This window comes from Nematolebias whitei, chromosome 14 (assembly GCF_014905685.2).
Source record: "Nematolebias whitei isolate Nwh7 chromosome 14, NemWhi1, whole genome shotgun sequence".
NCBI lineage: Eukaryota > Metazoa > Chordata > Actinopteri > Cyprinodontiformes > Rivulidae > Nematolebias > Nematolebias whitei.
Genome location: NC_056511.1, coordinates 22387498 through 22409085, shown reverse-complemented (window position 1 = coordinate 22409085; position 21588 = coordinate 22387498). Strand labels below are relative to the sequence as shown.

Sequence of the window (21588 nt, the reverse complement as noted above, 5' to 3'; positions counted from 1 at the left end):
ATATACATATGTAAATATAGATAATGAATCTTCATCATGCAACAAAGTTAGTCATGGAGTTCCTCAGGGCTCAGTGCTTGGACAAATACTCTTTACTTTATATGTACAGGTCCTTCTCAAAACATTAGCATATTGTGATAAAGGTAATTTTTTTCCATAATGTAATGATAAAAATGTAACTTTCATGTTTTTCAGATTCATTGCACACCAACTGAAATATTTCAGATCTTTAATTGTTTTAATACTGATGATTATGGCATACAGCTCATGAAAACCCAAAATGCCTGTCCCAATAAATTAGCATACAGTATCATGAAAAGGTTCTCTAAACAAGCTATTAACCTAAACATCTGAATCAACGACATAACTCTAAACACCTGCAAAAGATTCCTGAGGCTTTTAAAAACTCCCAGCCTTGTTCACTACTCAAAACCGCAATCATGGGTAAGACTGCCGACCTGACTGCTGTCCAGAAGGCCATCATTGACACCCTCAAGCAAGAGGGTAAGACACAGAAAGAAACTGCTGAACGAATAGTCTTTTCCCAGAGTGCTGTATCAAGGCACCTCAGTGGGAAGTCTGTGGGAAGGGGAAAGTGTGGCAGAAAACGCTGCACAACGAGAAGAGGTGACCGGACCCTGAGGAGGATTGTGGAGAAGGGCCGATTCCAGACCTTGGGGGACCTGCAGAAGCAGTGGACTGAGTCTGGAGTAGAAACATCCAGAGCCACCGTGCACAGGCGTGTGCAGGAAATGGGCTACAGGTGCCGCATTCCCCAGGTCAAGCCACTTTTGAACCAGAAACAGCGGCAGAAGCGCTTGACCTGGGCTACAGAGAAGCAGCACTGGACTGTTGCTCAGTGGTCCAAAGTACTTTTTTCGGATGAAAGCAAATTTTGCATGTCATTCGGAAATCAAGGTGCCAGAGGCTGGAGGAAGACTGGGGAGAAGGAAATGCCAAAATGCCAGAAGTCCAGTGTGAAGCACCCACAGTCAGTGATGGTCTGGGGTGCCATGTCAGCTGCTGGTGTTGGTCCACTGTGTTACATCAAGGGCAGGGTCAATGCAGCTAGCTATCAGGAGATTTTGGAGTACTTCATGCTTCCATCTGCTGAAAAGCTTTATGGAAATGAAGATTTCATTTTTCAGCAAGACCTGGCACCTGCTCACAGTGCCAAAACCACTGGTAAATGGTTTACTGACCATGGTATTACTGTGCTCAATTGGCCTGCCAACTCTCCTGACCTGAACCCCATAGAGAACCGGTGGGATATTGTGAAGAGAAAGTTGAGAGACGCAAGACCCAACACTCTGGATGAGCTTAAGGCCGCTATCGAAGCATCCCAGGCCTCCATAACACCTCAGCAGTGCCACAGGCTGATTGCCTCCATGCCACGCCGCATTGAAGCAGTCATTCATGCAAAAGGATTCCCGACCAAGTATTGAGTGCATAACTGAACATGATTATTTGAAGGTTGGCGTTTTTTGTATTAAAAACACTTGTCTTTCATTGGTGGGATGAATTATGCTAATTTTTTGGGACAGGCATTTTGGGTTTTCATGAGCTGTATGCCATAATCATCAGTATTAAAACAATTAAAGACCTGAAATATTTCAGTTGGTGTGCAATGAATCTGAATTATATAAAAGTTAAATTTTTATCATTACATTATGGAAAATAATGACCTTTATCATAATATGCTAATTTTTTTAGATGGACCTATACAATGCAGCGCTCTTTCAGACTAGTTCTACATGGAGGATTTACAAACATTTCCATTCCCTTAAGGTTATAATGACTCTCTTTTTTTATTGAATATTTGGGAGTAATATTTTTTATGAGCTTTATATATTACTTGTAAAGCATTATATTCAAACAAATCATAATTTTTTTGTCACGTTTTCTGCTCTGCCTGCCATAGTTCCTGTTCATGTTTGTTTCATCTCAGCTCCTGTCAACCTGCACCTCAGTCTGCTCATGTAACCACACCCAGTCTGCTGAGTCACCGCAATCAGCCCTCATGCAGCTCACCTGTTGTCACCTGTATTTAAACCCCACAGCCACACTGCTCATTGCCAGATTATTGAAAGCCTCACAGTGAGTAAATGTCCAGCATCCATGCCACAGTTTTGTTTGTCTTCCTGGTTCTGACTGCATTCCTGTCTTACGGATTACCCATTTTGACCATCCCCTGCTTGCTTTGGATTATCTACTCTGCTCATGTTAACGATCTCTGCCTTCTCTACAACGACCAAGTCTACCGGATCATGATTCAAGTCTGGTTTCGGATTTCTGATCATCTGTGCATGACCCTTGCCTGTCTCCCTGGACCTGTCTTTTGGATCTTCCTCCTAACTGCTTCAAGCTCAGCTCTGCCTCCAAAACCAGCTCACCTTCTCCAACAGTGACATCACACAATCCAACTCTAAGGAAATTCTCCCTCACCTGTTTACGAAGGTTGGTGTTTATAAACTGGTGTTTTTATAAACTGAACAATCAAACCAAAGCTATTGAACTCCAATTCACTAACTTTCCTGTCTCTTCAGATTGTGCTGGCCCAAGGACTCAGACCTCCACCAGAAACTGTTTATCAAATCTTTTATACCTTCCTGTTGTCTGATCAGATTTGAATCCCTAAATCTGGTTCTTGTCTATTTTTTAATAATTTGAACTGATGAAATATTTTTTTGACCATAGCACTTCCTACTAATACTTGCAGCTCTTTTTAATATAAAATGGGATTTGTAATTGTTTTCTCCAAACTTCAATACAATAGATTAAATATGGAGCAATGATTATACAAAGCTTTGTCATTCGAAAACTTACTTTATACAGTAATGCAATTGATTTAGCTATTTTTATTCTTAATTTACATGAGATTACCATGTCACCTTATCAATAACACCCCAAAATTTTATTGCATTAACTCTATGAATTTCAATACTATCAATTTTAAATGGGACTTCGATTAATTGTCTATTACTAAATATGCAGTATTTTCCAAATTTAATAACTTAAGTTGGAACCAAGTTATTTTTACAAATTCTGGCAGTATCATCTAACTGTTCAATATCTTTACCCAAACACAAAATGTATCTGCACAAAATGCATTTAAAGACCCGACACATCGACCAAATCATTCGCATACAGTATAAAATAACTTTGGTCCCAACACAGAGCCCTGAGGAACTCCACATCCATTAACACAAAATTTTGATCTTACATTTACTTGTACAAACTGTCTCCTACTATTCAAATAACTGGGGTGGCTGTAGCTAAGTGGTTAGAGCAGTCGTCCTCAATACAAAAGTTGGGGGGGTTCGATTCCACCAGCAGTCACATGCCAAAGTGTCCCTGGGCAAGACACTGAACCCCTAAATGCCTCTGTGTGTCACATCAGTGTATGTATGTGATAAAGCACTGATTGTTCTTTGTATAGATATAGAGTGCTGTATGAACGGGTTGAGGGCACAGATTGTGACGTAATGTGCTTTGAGAATCTTGATCAGATAGAAAAGCAATACACAAGTGCAGCCCATTTATAACTAGATTTGGACACTTTAACACTACAGTAGATGTACCCACTGCAGTGCTAATCCTTTGCCATATTTATTCAGTTTTTCAAAGAGAATGGTGTGGTCAAAGGCCTTTTTTTTTTTTTTTTTTTTAATCAACAAAAACAAACACAATACTGCGTTTGATCAACAGCATTTATCTCTTCTATTAGTTCCATGAGAGCCATTGATGCCGAATTATTTGCTCTAAACCCATCTTGACTATTACTAAAATATTTACTTTTGTTAAATCAGTTCTCTCTTGTAAATGAGTCCCTGAGGCTCAATTGGATTAACCTGTCTAAATAAAGGGTGAATGAATAAATTTCAGTTTATTAATTGATCTAATCTGGTTACAAATTTCTCTAATATATTTGAAAATGGTGACAAGGATATTAGTCTGTAATTAGTGAACACACATTTCTCACCATTCTTATAAAGAGGAACTATCTTTGCTATATTCACATTTTCTGGAGTACAAGTAATTTTTTTTTTTTTTTTTTTACAAGCATTTCTTAACCCTTTCGTCATCCATGGTTTGTCAACATTTCTCTAAACAGTTTTTTTGCGTACAATTCTTTTTGTACAGAGTTACCAAGATATTCATAAACACATCATAGGCTCTGTTTACATCATCAACATACACATCCTTCCAATTTTGTTTTTCAAATTATCTTTCAATTTATCCAAAGCTTTTTTTTTTTTTTTTTTTTTTTTTTTTTTTTTATATGCATTTATCATTTTCCTCTTCACTGTAGCTACTTTTTTTTTTAATTTTTTTTTTTTATAAATACTGCACTGGTAATTTTTACAAATTGCAAAAACTGGCAAATGATCACTTATATCAATCATAAATATCTCACTCATCACCTCAGCATCTCTTACATTAGTAAAAATATTATCAATCGCTGTAGCACTGTGTTGTAATTGACAAAAATACTTATTTTCCTTAAATGATCTGTTAAAATTAGTTTTTCATTTAATACTATTTCTGTCTTAACATGACCTGCCATTGTGTATCTGTTCCTCTCAAACCTAGCTGGTCAAAGCAGATGGCTGCTTGTCCTGAGCCTGGTTTTGCTAAAGGTTTCTTCCTCATGAGGAAGTTTTTCCTTTCCACTGTCGCCTTCATGCTTGCTCAATATAAGAATTCTGCGACGGAGTTTAACTCAAAGCAGTCTGCTCCTCCAGATAGTGTTAATTATTATTGTTTTGTTTTTTTTTCCCTCTATCCTCCGGTGAAACCAGACGTGTCTTCCCACCCCACCCACTTCCCTGCTGCATTCTTTTATCCGGTAAACCCTTAAAAATACTTTTTTTTTTCTGCATACCTCTTAATTCGAAGCATCAGCTGGTCTCTCAACAAAATTGATCAACTTCTCCCGACAGGAGTCAGGGCATAAGGAGGACCCTCTTACCTCGATGGAAACAAATTGGATTCATGATGACAACTGGTTATTTTGCGGTTTGGTTGGTGAATTCTGGGTTGTCTATAAATTCGTGTGGATGTGTCGAATCTCGACAGTGCTCAGACTGAATTTGTGGAGCTGCAGCAGGGAGCTGGAGCAGCTGTTATCAGGACTGCAGACTCTATAGCAGAACACATGAAGGGGAAACAATCTTGGAGAAGCTGTGAGCTTGACTTTTGGTGTAAAGGATCAATTCAGCTGTTTTGGAGTTCCATCAGAGGAATACATACCAGCGAGACTTTAAAAGGCAGAAACAACAATTTACGAGTTCTGCCTGACCCAAACTGTGGGCTTGACGGCGGACTTATCTCGACTCCTGACATGTTTTGAAAACGACAAAGATGCTTTGACTGTTTCCTCACCCCTCCCTTCCCCAAGGCTGTGGACATGTAACAGAGCCTCAACTGAGCTGATGATGAATGACGCCTCTTATCTGGACAATGGCTGAGAGTGGGGCTCTGGACTATGCTACGACTTTTTCCCTTAAAAATTCAATGTTTTCACCGGCCTATATATACATTTATAACGTCTATTTATGTTGCTTTGCTGTGGTGTGTTTTTTTTTTTTTCCCATTTCTCATCTAAGCAAAATACTCTGAATAAGAGGGCCGCGCTTTCTATAGTTGCAGCTTTGTGCACTCCGCCCATCTTTCGGACGACTGTACGTACATGTTCGCGTTGTATCTCTGTGCAATGCCAATAAAGTTTATTCTGGTTTTTATATAATGTTTCTGTTCAGTGCCCTGAGATGACTTCTGTTGTGATTTGGCATTATATAAATAAACTAAATTGAATTGAATCAGTTCTGTGTTTTATTTGAGATTAATCCTCTAGAGAAATACATTTCTGGAGTTTTTTTCAAACTTTCGGTTCAACCTGTTTACAGTTCAGATTGGATAGCGTAGAGGTAAAGCACTTGACTTGGGCTAGATAGTCGCAGGTTCAACTCCCCGCCATGCCCGCATGTTGTGGTATTCTTGAGCAAGACACCTAATTTCTACTTGCTCCCTGGGCACTTGCATAGCTGTCCACTGCTCCACCTGGGAGTATCTCACGTGGGATGGGTTAAATGCAGATAACTAATTTCATCATTGTATGTTCCCATACAATGATGACAACACATAGTACTATGTGTTACTATAGTTACTTAGAATATTAGAAACTACATTGTCTATTTTATTTTACAGTAAAGTTAGATTGCTCCAGTTCTAATCTCAGCCGGAGCCCTTTCTGGGTGGAGTTTGCATGTTCTCTCCATGCATGCATGCATGCATGCATGGGTTTTCCTCGGGTACTCCGGTTTCCTCCCACAGACTAAAACCATGCATGTTAGGCTGATTGGTAACTAAATTGTCCCTAGGTGTGAGTGAGAAAGTGAATGGTTGTTTGTCTAATTTGTCTCTGTGATGAACTGGAAACCTGTGTCCCCTACCTCTCTCCCAGTGATGGATGGACATGGGCACCAGTGACCCCCGTGACCTGATGAGGAAATCGAGGGGGGGGGGGGGGAGGAATGGATGGAGGGATGGATGGATAGCGAAGTTGATCATGCTTTTATTTTCCAGTCTTCCAGCTGAGTTATTTATTTATTTATTTTTTTAAAAGAAACTGGGTTTTGTTTCTCTTCTTTTACAGAACTCGTACCCAACTGTGACCAACACACCTGAGCTGAGTACCCAAACAACCTTCAATCTGATCAAAACTGATCTAATTCTCCAAACACTTCACTGAGCTACCGGTTAGATATTTACTGTTCAGAACCTTAAACCTTTGCTTTTGAATGTTTTTTCTTTACCTAAATTAAAGAGTGGATGTCTGTGTGGTAACAAACAGCAGTGTGTCACGTTCAGGTGAATGAAGAGAAGTCAGACATTCATCCTTACCTCTTTTAGCATTATTTTCTTCTTCAATCTCAACAATGATATCCTTAGGTTCATCTTTAGGTGAGAAACAGTGAGCAGCAGTCAGGACAAAGTCAGGTGACACCAGAGAGCCGATGCACGTCTTTGGATGTTGTCCCTAAAGTAAAAAAAAAGAATACTGCCAGTATGAGTCTTTACCTCAGTATCTGTACAGTTTAGCTCGATGAAACATAAAACATTTCTGTCCAAAAATACTCACTAAAGATTAAAGTATGCTGAAGGATAAAAATGTTCATGTTCAAATATTCAATCATATTTTTCTTATAACAATGTGTACTTCAATAAAAAAAATTGTACCATGTTTGTTTGACCTACAAAAACAGCGGACATGACTGAAAGTGTGTCAACCTTGGTGACGTCTGAGGAAGATTCGGGTGGGCTCAAGATGTCCGACAATTTATATATATTGGTACATATTTACACCTAATTTTTTGAGTAAAGAATGCAGATAAAATGATCAGTCGGGTTGAAACAGGAAACTGTAGCAGGTCTAGATGAAGTTTTGCAGAAGCTGTTTGTGTTTAAATGTTGTGTTCCACCTCCCTTGTTGATTTCTAATATTTTGACTTTATCATTGATCGTTGTCTGACTCGATCTATCTCTTTTCTCTCATGTTTAGCAGCAGATTCACATTTCTATTCCCACCTGAATGTCTTCTCCAGGAATCTATGCTTGTCTGACTCAACCATATTTGTTCACCTGCAGACTGCAGCCAGCCTGTTGTAGGTCAGTCATGTGACTCGAGCTTCCAGGTAATGCTTTGTTTACACAGTGTGGACTCACTTTTCAGAATGTTGCATATGTGGAAAACTACTGGAGTAAACCCCTTTAAAATGCAGAATTTAATTTAGTTCAGGAGAACTTTTTCATGTCAGATTTTGTAATAAGTAGTACCACAAAATCTGACAATGTAATAAAATTTTTGATTTAATGACTACAGTGTACATCAAATCCACATGCATACAGATTAAACAAAAATGTAAGATGCATTCAAGGCTCATGAGCTCATGTAAAAATATGAGTTGAATTGAATGTATTTATATATTTTACCACGTTAATAATTGAGGCAAACCAAGGATATTTCTTCCTCTTGCTCTCTTTGTCTTCAGTTATTTCATAATCCAGGTGAAGACCACACAGACCCACAACTTCAGTTTGATCTGCAACAAAACAAACAAGAAAACAAATTCAGAACAGTCAGAAACAACAAGTTGGCTGTTACATCTGCCCACAAATGCAAATATTTATCTCTGCTGAGAGAATTTAGCTTCCAGTTTGGTCTTCTGTCTCAAACCCATTAGATTAAATTAAATTATGCTGCCCTGGTCTAATGAGGTACTTCATCATATTCCTTCTAAATCATGCACTGTAAGACGCAATACGTGGACGTTATTTGAAAAATTTATGCAAACTCGTTGTCTCAAAATTTTCAATTATTTGAAATTTCAAAATGTTAAGTTTGTGCAAGTTGTACATCTTAAGTTTGTACAACTCAACTAACATGACAATTTTGAGTATGTTGTAATAACATAAAATAGTGCACATAACTTAGCTTTGAGTTCCTGTAATTTAAGGAGAATGAGTTTGGTTTACTTAAAAATCTATGCTAAAACAATGTTTCCAACATAAAAAAAAATAAGTGAAGTAAAATTGTTTGATTTAAGTATTGCACACCTAAAATAACTTTGTAAATTTAATTTAGTTGTACTAAAACAACTTGTACAAACACAACTTTACATCCTGATGCATGCTCAATAATCCAGGTAGAAAAATCCCAAAAAGTTCAATCTGGTCCTCTGGACATTTAAAAAATAAAAATAAAAAAATGTAGAAACGTTTCATCTCTCATCCGAAAGACTTCCTTAGTCTGAGGTGCTGTATTCAGCTCAGTCTCTTAAATAGCACCTTCTCAGAGTGGATCAACCAGTTTGCTGCTGACAACCAAAACCAGCTGCTCACATGGTCAAGAAGGACCATCAGCATAACAATGGATCATTAGCACACTGATGGCTGTTTACTATTCACAGGGGGTTGAGTTATACTAGCAATCACAGCATTGTAAGAGGGGGACAGTTGAACCCGGAGGCCTCCACCCCTGTTTAATGATGGACAATTTCTTTTCACAAAGATGGCTTCCTTTACTCCTCTCAAACCATCGTTTCTCTCTGTCCAGGATGTGAACATCTTCATCCCTGAAAGAGTGACCGCTGGCATGGAGATGAGTGTAGACCGCAGAGTCCTGGCCTGATGATGTTGATCTTCTGTGCTGGGCCATCCTTTTGGCCAGTGGCTGTTTAGTTTCCCCAATGTAAGACTGATCACAGCCCTCCTGACACTGAACAGCATACACAATATTAATCTGTTTGTGTCGGGGGACTGGATCATTGGGATGAACCAGTCTTTGCCGTAATGTATTTTATAGTATTATTATACATCTTAGAGTGATGTATAATACTTATCAATAACTTGTGAAATTTGGTGCATGAAGAAAAACTGTAAGTGTTGCTGATAAAATGCTAAATGATAGTGATGACTTATTTCAGGAAAACTTGACAGGAATAGGATGATGGGTAGAAGGTTGGACTCTGTCTGGCTGGTTGCCAGCAGGGTGTTTGTGCTGTTCTATGTCGTATAGGCTTCGCCCTTTAAGGCTGTCGCTGATGGGTTTATCCCGTTATGCGCAAGCATCATACTGAAAAAATTAGTCCACGCCCACCTGCTGTGTGGGCCCCACCCGATCCGTATAAGTTACATTAAGAGCGGGTAATCGGCTCCCATTTTTCTTCAGCAAGCTAATAAAAAACAACTGACCTTCAAAGAGATGTCCAGCTCCAACACCATCCGCTTGTGTCCTTCCTGCAAGACCGGTTACTTGCTCAGCTTCGACCGGCACAACACCTGCGAGGGATGCCTGGGTCCCCGCCACGTCGCCCGCGCTTCCTCCTGCCGCCTCTGTGACGAGCTTCCACCAGAGGAAAGGCAGAGGAGAGCAGCCTTGTTTAAGGCTACCATCGAGGACTGCCTGTCCGTGGCGGGAGACTGTTCGCTGGACGACGCCATGGATTTCTTTGACGCCGGCTCTCGGAGTGAATCGGATGATTCCTCTGGGACCGGTGACGTTAGCAGCAGCCCCGACGCTCGTTCCCTCCTGGGGAGCGCAGTGTTTGAAAGAGGGAGGCCGAGTGGATGCTCGACTCCTCCGGGGTTTCCCGTCTCAACGGCCACACCGCTCCCTGCCGTCGGCGCACTCCTCTCGGAGCTGCCCGCCATTATCCGGGAAGCTGCTAACGTAAAGGGGCTCTCAGGTCCCCCCCCCCCCCCCCCCGCTCAGATCGGATGATCTTGCGGGAAGGTTTGGCTCCACACCGGCTCGCCGTCTTGATCCCATCTGGCCTCGTTTTCCAGCGGTGATATCGTACTGGAACGAGGCCGCAGCCGGTCCTGGTAGGTTGAGGGCGCCCGTCTCCACTTACGCTCCCATCACCGGAGTGGAGGGGTTCACCGAGCGGGGCTATCCCTCGGTACCCCCCCTTGAGCCAAGCCTCGCGGAAGCCTTCGGAGCGAAGCTGTCCAGGTTGGAGCAGCGTCCCGTCCCTCCGTGGAAACACGACCAGGTGGTGACCGCGCTCTCCAATCGAGCCCACCAGTGTGCTTTTCAGGCGGCCGCAGCTAGCAACAACGTGGCGCTGCTAGCATTTAGCATGTCGAAGAGGCTGGAGGCCGCGAACCTGCCCGAGGAGACAAAGAGCTCCCTCTGTAAGACGGCAGACGCCATCCTCAACATGTGCGCCGCTTCTACGGTTTGCCTGTCGAGGATTGCAGCGTGGATGACGTTGATCCAACGATCCACCTGGCTTCGTCACTCTCCCTCGCTGCCGGAAAAGCTGCACAAGGACCTGATGGAGGGCCCCATCACGTCGGACGCGCTGTTCGGAAGCAGCTTAAAAACCATGCTGGCGAATTCGAAGCAGTCGGAGGAGGTGTCGGAAGCTGTGCGCCATCTCATCAAGCCGCGCGGCTCATCCCGTCCCCCGGCCCGCTGGAGAGATCGTCGCGAGCAGAGGCAGAAACATCGGCGCTCCACGGCCGCAGCAGCTTCGTCTCGCTCAGCTCCACCACCAGCCCCGCCCGTCAGAGACTACCCCTCCTCATTCCGGCAACCTGCACTTCAGCGTTTCCCCAGAGATCGCCTGCAGACGGCGCTCAGGGCAAACAAATCGCAGAGCTCACAGGGGAGAAGATTTAAAAAATGACGGTCTGCGGAGGATGTGTGTATAAATGACACAGAAGTCGAAATAAATGATTTTTCAATGATCAAAGTGTCTGTTTTTAGCCAGTCTGTAAGCTCGGATGAGCTCACAGCCGCTGCGCACACATCCTCCACACTTAAAGAGCCGGTGTCCTTAAATAAAGTTTTTTAAACTCACTGCCGCTCTAACATATGACGAGACGCTCACTCGACACTACGGTAAGCGAAATAACTCGTTATCAATCAGACCCGCACGATCATCACCCAAGCGGTGTTAAACGCGCACCCGAGCGAGGCAAGCAGCCTCCATCCAAACGGCGCTGTGTTGATGATGCACGCACAGCTGCCCGGCGCTCACCGGCTCACATCGGTATAAATGTGGGACCGCAGGCCGGGTCCGGTGGAGGTCCCAGCTCTCAGCGAAAACAACACACGCCTCACCTGAGCAAACGCGAGCGGCCGTCATCCACCGCGTCTCAGCGATCGGCAGCTCACGGCGGCATAAGCGTGAGACAGCTGAACGAACCCGGTGACGAGCCCCGCCCCCAGCGAGAGGGTCGCGCGTCCCTCCAGAGAAAAGGTGTGCTCCCGCGGGGCTCGCAACCTTCACTCCGACAGCACGGCGTTGATGAAGTCACGCCCTCCGCCTCTCGACGTTCGCACAGCGACGTTAAACGTGCAGCCCCACGGCGTCATCAGCTGGCACACGCTTTGCCTCAGCACACACCGGCCCACCCAGACATGAAGGTTGGTCCGCGATCCAGACGCAGCGCACGGGCGCATTCAGAACAGCCCTTTCGAGGAAGCCTCGTCTTGGGTCACGCGGAAAACATTTCCGCGACGCATGACGGCGGTCGAGGTGGCGGATTGGATGACATCCGTTCAAAACACGGCGCATCACTTTAACGCACGTCCACTCCACGAACGTTACGCAGAGTGGCTAAAAACATGCTCGCCGGACAGATGGATGGACAGAGTGTTATGCAAGGGTTACACGCTACAATTTGCAACCCGACCCCCTCCGTTCGGAGGAGTTATAGAGACGGTCCTGTCATCACCAGACCAAATCTCATAATAAATGCAGAAGTTCAAGAGCTTCTGATAAAAGGCGTAATCTCCAGAGTCCCCAACGGAGAGGAAAACACAGGTTTTTACTCACGCTACTTCCTGGTTCCCAAACGGACCGGAGGGATGAGACCGATTCTGGATCTGTCAGCTTTCAACAAAGCGATCATGGACAGACCCATTTCACATGCTGACAACCAGACAGCTGTTAGACAACATCCAGAGAAATGACTGGTTTGTTTCCATGGATCTAAAAGATGCTTATTTTCACATACCGATCATCCCAAAACACAGGAAATTTCTGCGTTTCGCCTTTCAGGGGATGAAGTATCAGTACAACAGGCTGCCTTTCGGGTATTCCCTCGCGCCTCGTACGTTCTCAAAGTGTGTGGAGACAGCCCTGCATCCACTGCACAGAGCAGGGATGAGAATTTTGTTTTACCTGGACGACCTGCTGCTCCTGTCACACTCCAGACAGGAGGCGCTGATGCAGGCTCAGGTGCTGACATCACACCTGTTAAATCTGGGCTTCGCCATAAATTGGAAGAAAAGCTCGATTTTCCCGGCCCAGACAATTGTTTATCTGGGAGTGGAATTAAATTCAACCACCATGAAGGCTCGTTTATCACAAACGAGAATTGACACTTTAAAAAGTCAACTCCGCCACGTAAGACCTGGCAAAGTGGTAACAGCTGTCTGTCATGAAGCTGTTGGGAATGATGTCATCAGCTCACACAGTGGTTCCGCTGGGTTTGTTACACATGAGATGCCTCCAGAGGTGGTTTGCGCGTCTGCGTGTGGATCCAGTAAAACAAAAGAGACGGATGATCACTGTCCCTCCCTCCGTGAGAGCAGACCTCCGACACTGGGGAAACACCCTGGTTCTGTCGGAGGGAGTTCCCGTCAGCAGACCCACGTCACACGTGTCAGTCTTCACGGACGCGTCGCTGTCAGGTTGGGGGGGGACATGCCTATCTCAAGCAGTAGGGGCGCTGTGGCCCCACCGCACATCAGCCCACATTAATGTTTTGGAGTGTCGCACAGTGCTGAATGTGATTCAACACTTTGCTCCCGTGCTACAGAATCAACACGTGTTGATTCACACAGACAACATGGTGACTGCTGCGTACATAAACCGGCAGGGGGGTGTGCGTTCAGCCCAGATGTTACACATTGCGCGAAAGCTACTGTGTTGGGCTCACCAAAACCTGCTCTCCATCAGAGCAGTTTACATACCCGGTGTTCTGAACAGAGGGGCAGATGTGATGTCCAGGGGCGGCCCACGTCACGCGGACTGGACCCTCCATCCAGACCTGATGGTTCAGACGTGGCAGAAGTTTGGCAAAGCAGCTGTGGACCTGTTTGCGACACGAGAGAACGCTCAGTGTCAACTATGGTTTTCCCTGAGCCCGCGAGATGATCCACCGCTGGGGGTGGATGCATTTGCTCACAGCCCATGGCCCAAAACGCTTCTGTACGCGTTTCCCCCATCTCCTCTGATTTTACGGTTCCTGAACAGAGTTCAGGAGGAGGGATTGACAGCTCTCCTGGTGGCTCCCGAGCGCGTGAACGCACCATGGTTCCCAGTCCTGCAACGTCTGTTGTCGGGTCGCCCGTGGAAACTGCCGTGGAGGGAGGATGCTCTCCTTCAAGTAGGAGGAGCGATCAGGAGTTACCCAGAAATAGGCCAGCACCTGTGGGTCTGGCCACTGAGCGGTCCCGCTTAGAGAGGATGGGTCTCCCACAGGAGGTAGTGCGCACAATCCAGGATTCACGTGCTGCATCTACCACAGCTCTGTACACATCAAAGTGGACGGCTTTTCAGCGCTGGTGTACAGAGAAAGGTTTAGAGGCCACCTCATGCCCATTAGGCGACGTGTTGTCTTTTCTACAACAGCTGATGGATAGGAAATTGGCATTCAGCACGATTAAAACGTACGCTGCAGCCATCTCTTCCTGTCACGAAGCGTTCGGAGAGAGAACAGCTTTCAATCACCTGCTGATGAAGCGGTTTCTAAAAGGTGTACAGAGACGTAGGCCTGTTTCACGCCCACTTGTTCCACAGTGGGATTTAACGCTGGTCCTGCGAGCCCTGATCAAAGCTCCATTTGAGCCTCTGGATCAGGTTTCACTTAAATTCTTGTCTCTTAAAACAGCCCTGCTGCTGGCTTTAACATCCGCTAAGAGGGTGAGTGATTTATCTGCCCTCTCTGTCGCTCCGTCATGTCTCAGAATTCAGGCTGACAGTAGTTCAGCTGATTTAAGACCAAATCCAGCTTTTATGCCTAAAAACATCACAAGCTCTTTTAAATCAAGAGTGATATCGTTGGAGGGATTTTTCCCTCCCCTCCACAGATCAGAAGAAGAAGCATCTTTCCATCTTCTCTGTCCGGTGCGGGCGTTGACGTGTTACATAGCGCGCACAGCTGTAATGCGTCAAACTCAACACTTGTTTGTGCATTATAGAGATGCATCTGCAGGTCGCCCGTTATCCACCCAGCGCTTGTCACACTGGCTGTGTGAGGCCATTTCTGAAGCCTACAGAGCATCAGATCTAGAGCCTCCTGTCAACCTCAAAGCACACTCGACCAGGGGTATCGCATCTTCGACTGCCTTGCATAATGGTATGTCAATGCAGGACATTTGCACTGCGGCTGCATGGTCAACACCCTGCTCATTTATTCGCTTTTATCTACGTGATGTGATGGCTCGTTCCATGACACATTCTGTCCTTAGTGTTCTAACAGAATGAATATTGTTGTTTTTTCATGGAACTCTGTTTAAGCTCACAACTGTCCGCATGCTTCACAGTGTGAGATGTTGTTATCAGTCACAAGTTGTGTCTGTGATTTTGGTTCTATTGTCACTAATCAGTTCATGACTGTTGTTACCAATCAGTTCATTTGACCAATAATCAGTTCATTGATATTAATCTGTTTATACTGTTCAGCCATGAATCAGTTGGTTCATGCCCCCCCCTCTTCCTTCAACATCTTCTCCCCGTTGAAAATTTCCGGGGCGTTCATGTTTTGTCAGAACGCATGGTTACATAACATGCGTCTGTGCATGGCACATAATTACGCAATGCGTAGTTATGCACATGGGGAGCTGAGTGATAAGACATTTTTTGGGGCAAGCTTCCGCTTCTTACTGTGTTCGAATGGACCCAGTGAGGCAAGGACCACATCCGCTTCGCCCTTAACCCATCAGCGACAGCCTTAAAGGGCGAAGCCTATACGACAGAACGTTGGTTACGTACTGTAACCCCAGATTCTATGAGTATAGGCGTAGCCCTTTAAGCGTCGGGCCTCACTGGCTCCTGAATAGCTGAAGAAAAAATAAGCTATTTGGGAGCCGATTACCCGCTCTTAATGTAACTTATACGGATCGGGTGGGGCCCACACTGCAAGTGGGCGTGGACTAATTTTTTCAGTATGATGCTTGCGCATAACGGGATAAACCCATCAGCGACAGCCTTAAAGGGCTACGCCTATACTCATAGAATCTGGGGTTACAGTACGTAACCAACGTTTGTGTTTGTGTCCCTTATCACCTGTTCAGGTTATCTAAGCTGAAGAAGATCCAGGAAAGGTGAATGCAGGGATCGCCTGTGTGAGTTTGTGATCAACGTTCCCAGAGAGGTGTCAGATGAGTATGAACCTGCAATATGAACCATTGACTTACCAATAATGAATGATAATTGATAATTATATATTGATAATGAAAATTATAGAAATTTAGATAGATGACTGGAGTTTTGTGATATTGGGAGAGAAGGATGTTTGTTCTTTTTTCCCTGATAATGCAGCTTCAAACGAGTCGCTGACAGAGAGGTTGCGAGTCCAATGACAGGGGTTTGAAGGATGGATGTTGGATGGATGTCCGAGGAAATGCCCCTGATGAGGGGTAATGGAGTGGAGTGCCAGGGGGGGAAGTCACCGGTTCTACTCCCTGAGCTGAGAACATCACGCATCAAATGAGGGTGTTATCATTTATCATGACTGAGGGTTCTTTAAGTAACATCAAATTGACATCACTTATTATTAACATCTAATTAACGTTACCAGCACAGATAAGGGTTTTCTATTTTCTGATTTTACTTTTAAACATATAGATGAGGAGCGTTTTTAAAATACTGTATATCTTTAGCCAATCAAACACTTTGAAACTGTGAACTTACTGATTTTATTAAGCTATGAGTTAATACATGATTAATGCTAGACTAGAGTTTTTGGATTTTTACATGTTCTGAAATGATTATAGAACACTGTTTTGACATTACAAATATTTATAGGTTGTGTTTACAATGCTAATCAATTAATGATGTGATTATATCTAAAGCTAAGTCTTGGGGATTTTTGAACGATAAATTAGAACAACTGCTATTATGGAGGAAAGCACTATTTTGAAAGTAGTTACAAATTTCCTATCTGTTAATTAATTCCAAGACTGATTAGTTGAATGTGGGAGAAGAAAATTAAAATTTTTATTTGAAACTAAAGGGTTTTCTAGAGTGAACTTCTTGGTGTTATAATTAGGGATGGGGCCGATCTGATCCAATCCAGTATCGGCCTCCGATACCAGCATAATTTACGTATCGGATTTTTCCGATCCACCTGCCAATATTTCCGATCCATGATGCATGTTTGTGGTTGCGCTGCATGTTGGCTTCAAACTATGGAATGGATTTCCTGAACAGCGGTGTGTCTCATGAACCCAGAGTAATAAGACCCGCCTCACATTCAGGAAATCCAGTTCATAGTTTGCAGCCAGCTACGACGTGAGGACTGAGTTAGCAGCACTGTGGCTAACAGTTAACAAACTTTTCATCTAAACATGTCCACTGTGTGGAAGTATTTTACACTAAAAACGCCACAAAACAAGACAGCATCGTGCAATGTCTGCAGAGCCATAGCGCCACATTAAACCACGTTAAAGTTAGTTTTACGATGGACATTCGAGCTCCGTGGCTTCAGCGGGGCACTACTCTTTGGTCAACCCCAAACAGGCGACTCGACCCCGGCCAGTCACGTCCAATATGCCCCGCTCAATCTGCCCATCTCCGAGGAGGGACAGACTGAGCGCGGCTGCCCCAAATCAGGCTGCTTGCTTTGGATTGAACAAGAAGACATCGCTGAAACCACGGAGCTCAAATGTTTACAGAGAAGTTGTTAAACTTCATCATAATTAATGACCAACCACTATCAGTTGTAGAAAACTAAGGATTTCACAGCTTGATACTTGCAGTCAAGATATAGTTTACCCTCCAGGAGATATTTATCAGTACAACAGTAGGCAATCATAAAAAAACATATGATTTGAAAATTATATATATTAAAAACATAAACAGCTACATTATAAAGTGATGTAAAATACTAAAAACAGGAACATGTCTGTTGGTTTATGCCATGAACGTAGCAGATGTTTGAAGCCATTTAACATTTAATTTAATTTAATTAATTTATTCATTCATTTAAATGAAACAAAATATAAAAAAAAAAGTCATAAAAAAGAAAACATTGAATGAAAAGAGTGCAGAAAGAAGAAAAAAATTATATCTGCCCCTTATTTAAAAAAAAAATAAAATAACTAAACAATCACTTAAATTAATCATTTTAATATCCACTTTAAAGCTAGAAATGAAAAGAAACATGTTTTGTGTTAGCATAATTTAATTCTAACTTTAAAACTTATCCAGAATTAATAAAACTTATCTCATGTTGCCTTTTTGGACATGCATGCATATATTTGTACAAATTGTACTTGAGAGGAAATTATTACAGCCTCATATAAAATCAATGATGATCATGATATCGGAACTGGATCGGTATCGGCTGATATTCAGACTTGGGTATCGGGATCGGAAGTAAAAAAAAAAAAAGTGGATTGTGCATCCCTAGTTATAACTAAGTGGCCCCTCCTAGGAGTGTGTTACAATCCAACGGGGAGGAAGTCAAACACGGGTGAATATAACAGGAAATTTAACAGATAATATGAAGCTAAGTTCTGGGTAAATTTTAACAATTAAGTACAGATGTGTACTTTAGAATTGTGGTTAATTTGAATGTTGAACTCGGCATTAATTGGGTGACAGGTCTTCTCAAACTACTTTGAGAGATGAGATGATTGACGGACTGACTAATTATGGGGTGGGTTAGATATTAATGTTTACAGTTTATTTACAGTATTATGGAACGTTATGATGATTTTTTCCTTAAAATTAACATGGTTGAACAAGATACTTTTGCATGGTACTTAGTTAAGAACTACCTTTTGATTATTACTTGATGACTTGTTTATTTAATGACTATTTTATGTGTGAAGACATGGGTAAAAATGAGTTTTTAATGTGTTTTTGCAAATAGTTTTAGGGGCTGATCATGATGGACTAACGCCACTAGATGGTGCAATTGCAATGTTAGAGTTAATTATTAATATTGTTATCTATGAAATAACATTTTTTTACAGCTGGGCCATTGACGAAAGACCAGAGGATTTTGATAAATACAGATAAGGTTTTATAATATAGATTTTTCAGGGGGAGTTGGGAGGTTCTATTATTTACATACATATGCATGTTAAAACATGTTAAATGTTTAAATTAGATTTTATTCACACAACCACATTTTTTCTGCTGTGACATGCTAAACATACTGGCAGCGCTCTGTGCAAATTAATTGGGTATTGACTGAAGGGGGCACAGAGTTTTTTTTTTTCTTTTCCAGATGGACACAATGGACCAGGCCTGCCCTTGGAGTCAAAAAGAGAAGATTCAGGTTCTACAAACTGATTAACATATTTCAGATAGGAACACTTTCTTGCATTAGGATGCCTCCTACAATCATTAAATCATATATTTAGAGCCCAGACTTAAAAAATGTTAGAAATTTCCATTATGTCATTGCACCACACCAGGGGGATGCTGAATTCCTGGGCAGATGTCCAGGGCTGGGTCAGGCGACCTGAGGCTGGCAGGTCACACGCTAGCCGTCAGCTCTGGCATCTTATTTGACCTGAGGCTGCCAGGTCACACGCTGTAGCCTGTAGGCATCTCCCGCCAACATATAAGGAGTAGTTTACATTCAACCAGAGGAAAGTGATTAATTGCTTGCTTATCTGGCGGTATTGAACTGGGAGGTTTTATGCGAGGGAACCCCTTTGGGGACCCCCACCCAGGGGGAGTTGTTACGATATTTTTGGACTGGGCCTATGGTTTTGATCTGCTCAGAGCCGGGATTATAATGAAATTATGACCCGGTTCTGACTGGGTTAAACTGGGCCAGCAACTCTTAAGAGTCTCCCTGGGATTCAATATCTGTCACGGAATAGTTTGATCTGCTTGCTACATCACGTAGAAAGGCCTTGGAAGCACCGTCTCATATTTCCTAACACTTCAGTCCACATAAGATCTACTGAGATCACATTTAGTCACGCCCCCTCATACACTGATAGGTTGAGCTCCCCTTCTGTGAAGGTGGAGCCTTAGGACCCTATAAATGAGTAAAGACACGAGACATCGAGGCTCTTCCGGGTGTAGGGTCCTAAGGGCTAGCTTAGCTGCCCTTGACTACAATGTATTTAAATAACGGGTTCTCTCTTTTTCAAGCTAAATTACAGCCATGTGACCGAGGTAACTGTGCTTGGATGTTAAATCAGTGACACTGAGACATTAATTTTCTTTGACCCATCAGAATAAATGTGGTCATTTATATAACAGAATCAAAATTTAACATCAAAATGTACAAGTGATTAGCTGATCTGGTTCTGATTAATAAAACTTGGCACGTTTTACTTAATAAAAACAACAGACATTTCTGAAGGCATCTAGATTAATTACTGGCAAAATAGAAGAGTTTAAAGATGGGAAATTAAGGAGTTTAAATGGAGAGAAAAGATGGATGAAAAGGAAAGTGTGTTGATGTAGTGAACTTAATCTGAGGTCAAGACTAAGCCTAAGGTCAAAACTCTTGACCTTAAGAACCTTGTGGGACAGGAACTGTCATTTCATTGATTTGAATCCAGAAATACAGGTTCACCCATCCTGAGACTTTCTTTCTTGAAAATTCAAGTGGAAGAACACTCTCTGTTCTATTATCATTACTATTTTACAAATGTTGATAATCAAAGTGCCTTAGTTCAAACCATTTTAGATGTTGCAGTGAACTAATCAATTTTATTAACTGTGTAATGATTTTTAATTCTCATGCAAAGTTAGAACTCATGTTAAAGCTGTTACAGAGTAATTATGCATTTTCTGATTTCTGTCTGTGAATGAGCAAAGTGTGCGTTCCAGGGTCAGGAGTCGAAGCAGACATGCGTTGGAACAACTGTCCTGTTTATATCCTCTCAGACGTCAACAGGGGGGTTTTGGCACCTGTTTCTTAAACTCGCCAAAACAAAACTCTCTCTGTCTGTGAGAACATTTCTGATCTGTTCCATAACAATTCTTGCTGCCTTCTAACCTTTTACGTCACAAAACACACCCCGTCTGGTCGGTTCTGGCCAATGGGGAGACTCCCGAATGAACCGGGAAAAGAGCTCTTTAAAATGTCGGTACTTCCTGGTCTCTGTTCAGTTCTGTCAGTTCTGTGAGGGCTGTGAGAGTTCAGTTCTGTGGGAGTTGGGTCTCTGTTCAGTTCTGTGAGCCGGGAAGATCCTGACATGACAACAGAGCTCTTCCGAGTTTCATGGGATTATAACATCTTCACTGAGGTGAGCTGTGGCGGACAGAATCTCGCCGCTACTCCGGACGAGTAACAGCATCCTACGGAGACGCTGAAAGGGTGCGTTAAACGGAATCTCACCTGAGACATCTCCAGGTAAAAGAGTCGATTTCACCACCTAAGTGTACTGTAAGGAAGAAGCTGAAGAAAGCCCGGAGAGTGCCGTTCTGTTCAACACTCCCTCAAACCCCATCTTTTACTCTTCTTTAAACTTCTTTCCCATCTTTAAACTCCTCTCTCAAGTAGAAATTCTTCCAGATATTTAGAAATGTCTGTGTAAAGTGCTCATCCACCGCCGTGTGGGTAAAAGATCATAATTGTACAGTTTTCATAAATGTCTGTGGTGAAGCAACGGAAAAATCATGGCCGTATGATTTTTCCTGATTGATTGCTTATGTTGTTATTTTCATAATTTGCCAAATTAATGTAAATGTTGGATGTTAAACTTTGATTCTGTAAATAAATGACCGCATTCATTTTGATGGGTCAAAGATAAATGACGTCTCACGTTTGCATTTCATTAAATTCAATGCACGTTTTATTCAGTCCAGAAAAATGAGGAATCCGTGTTAATTGATGAATATATCTGAGCATCTGTTCATCTAC

General features: G+C 42.8%; 1 protein-coding gene across 1 annotated transcript in view; it reads right to left on the bottom strand.

The window, feature by feature from the left end:
- Positions 1 to 21588, bottom strand: part of LOC119420895 (complement factor B) — a gene marked incomplete in the record, with an annotated part of 63215 nt that overhangs the window by 14442 nt on the left and 27185 nt on the right. The window contains 2 exon segments of the mRNA XM_037688315.1: positions 6907 to 7042; positions 7996 to 8105. Coding sequence (XP_037544243.1) covers positions 6907 to 7042; positions 7996 to 8105 — 246 coding nt within the window.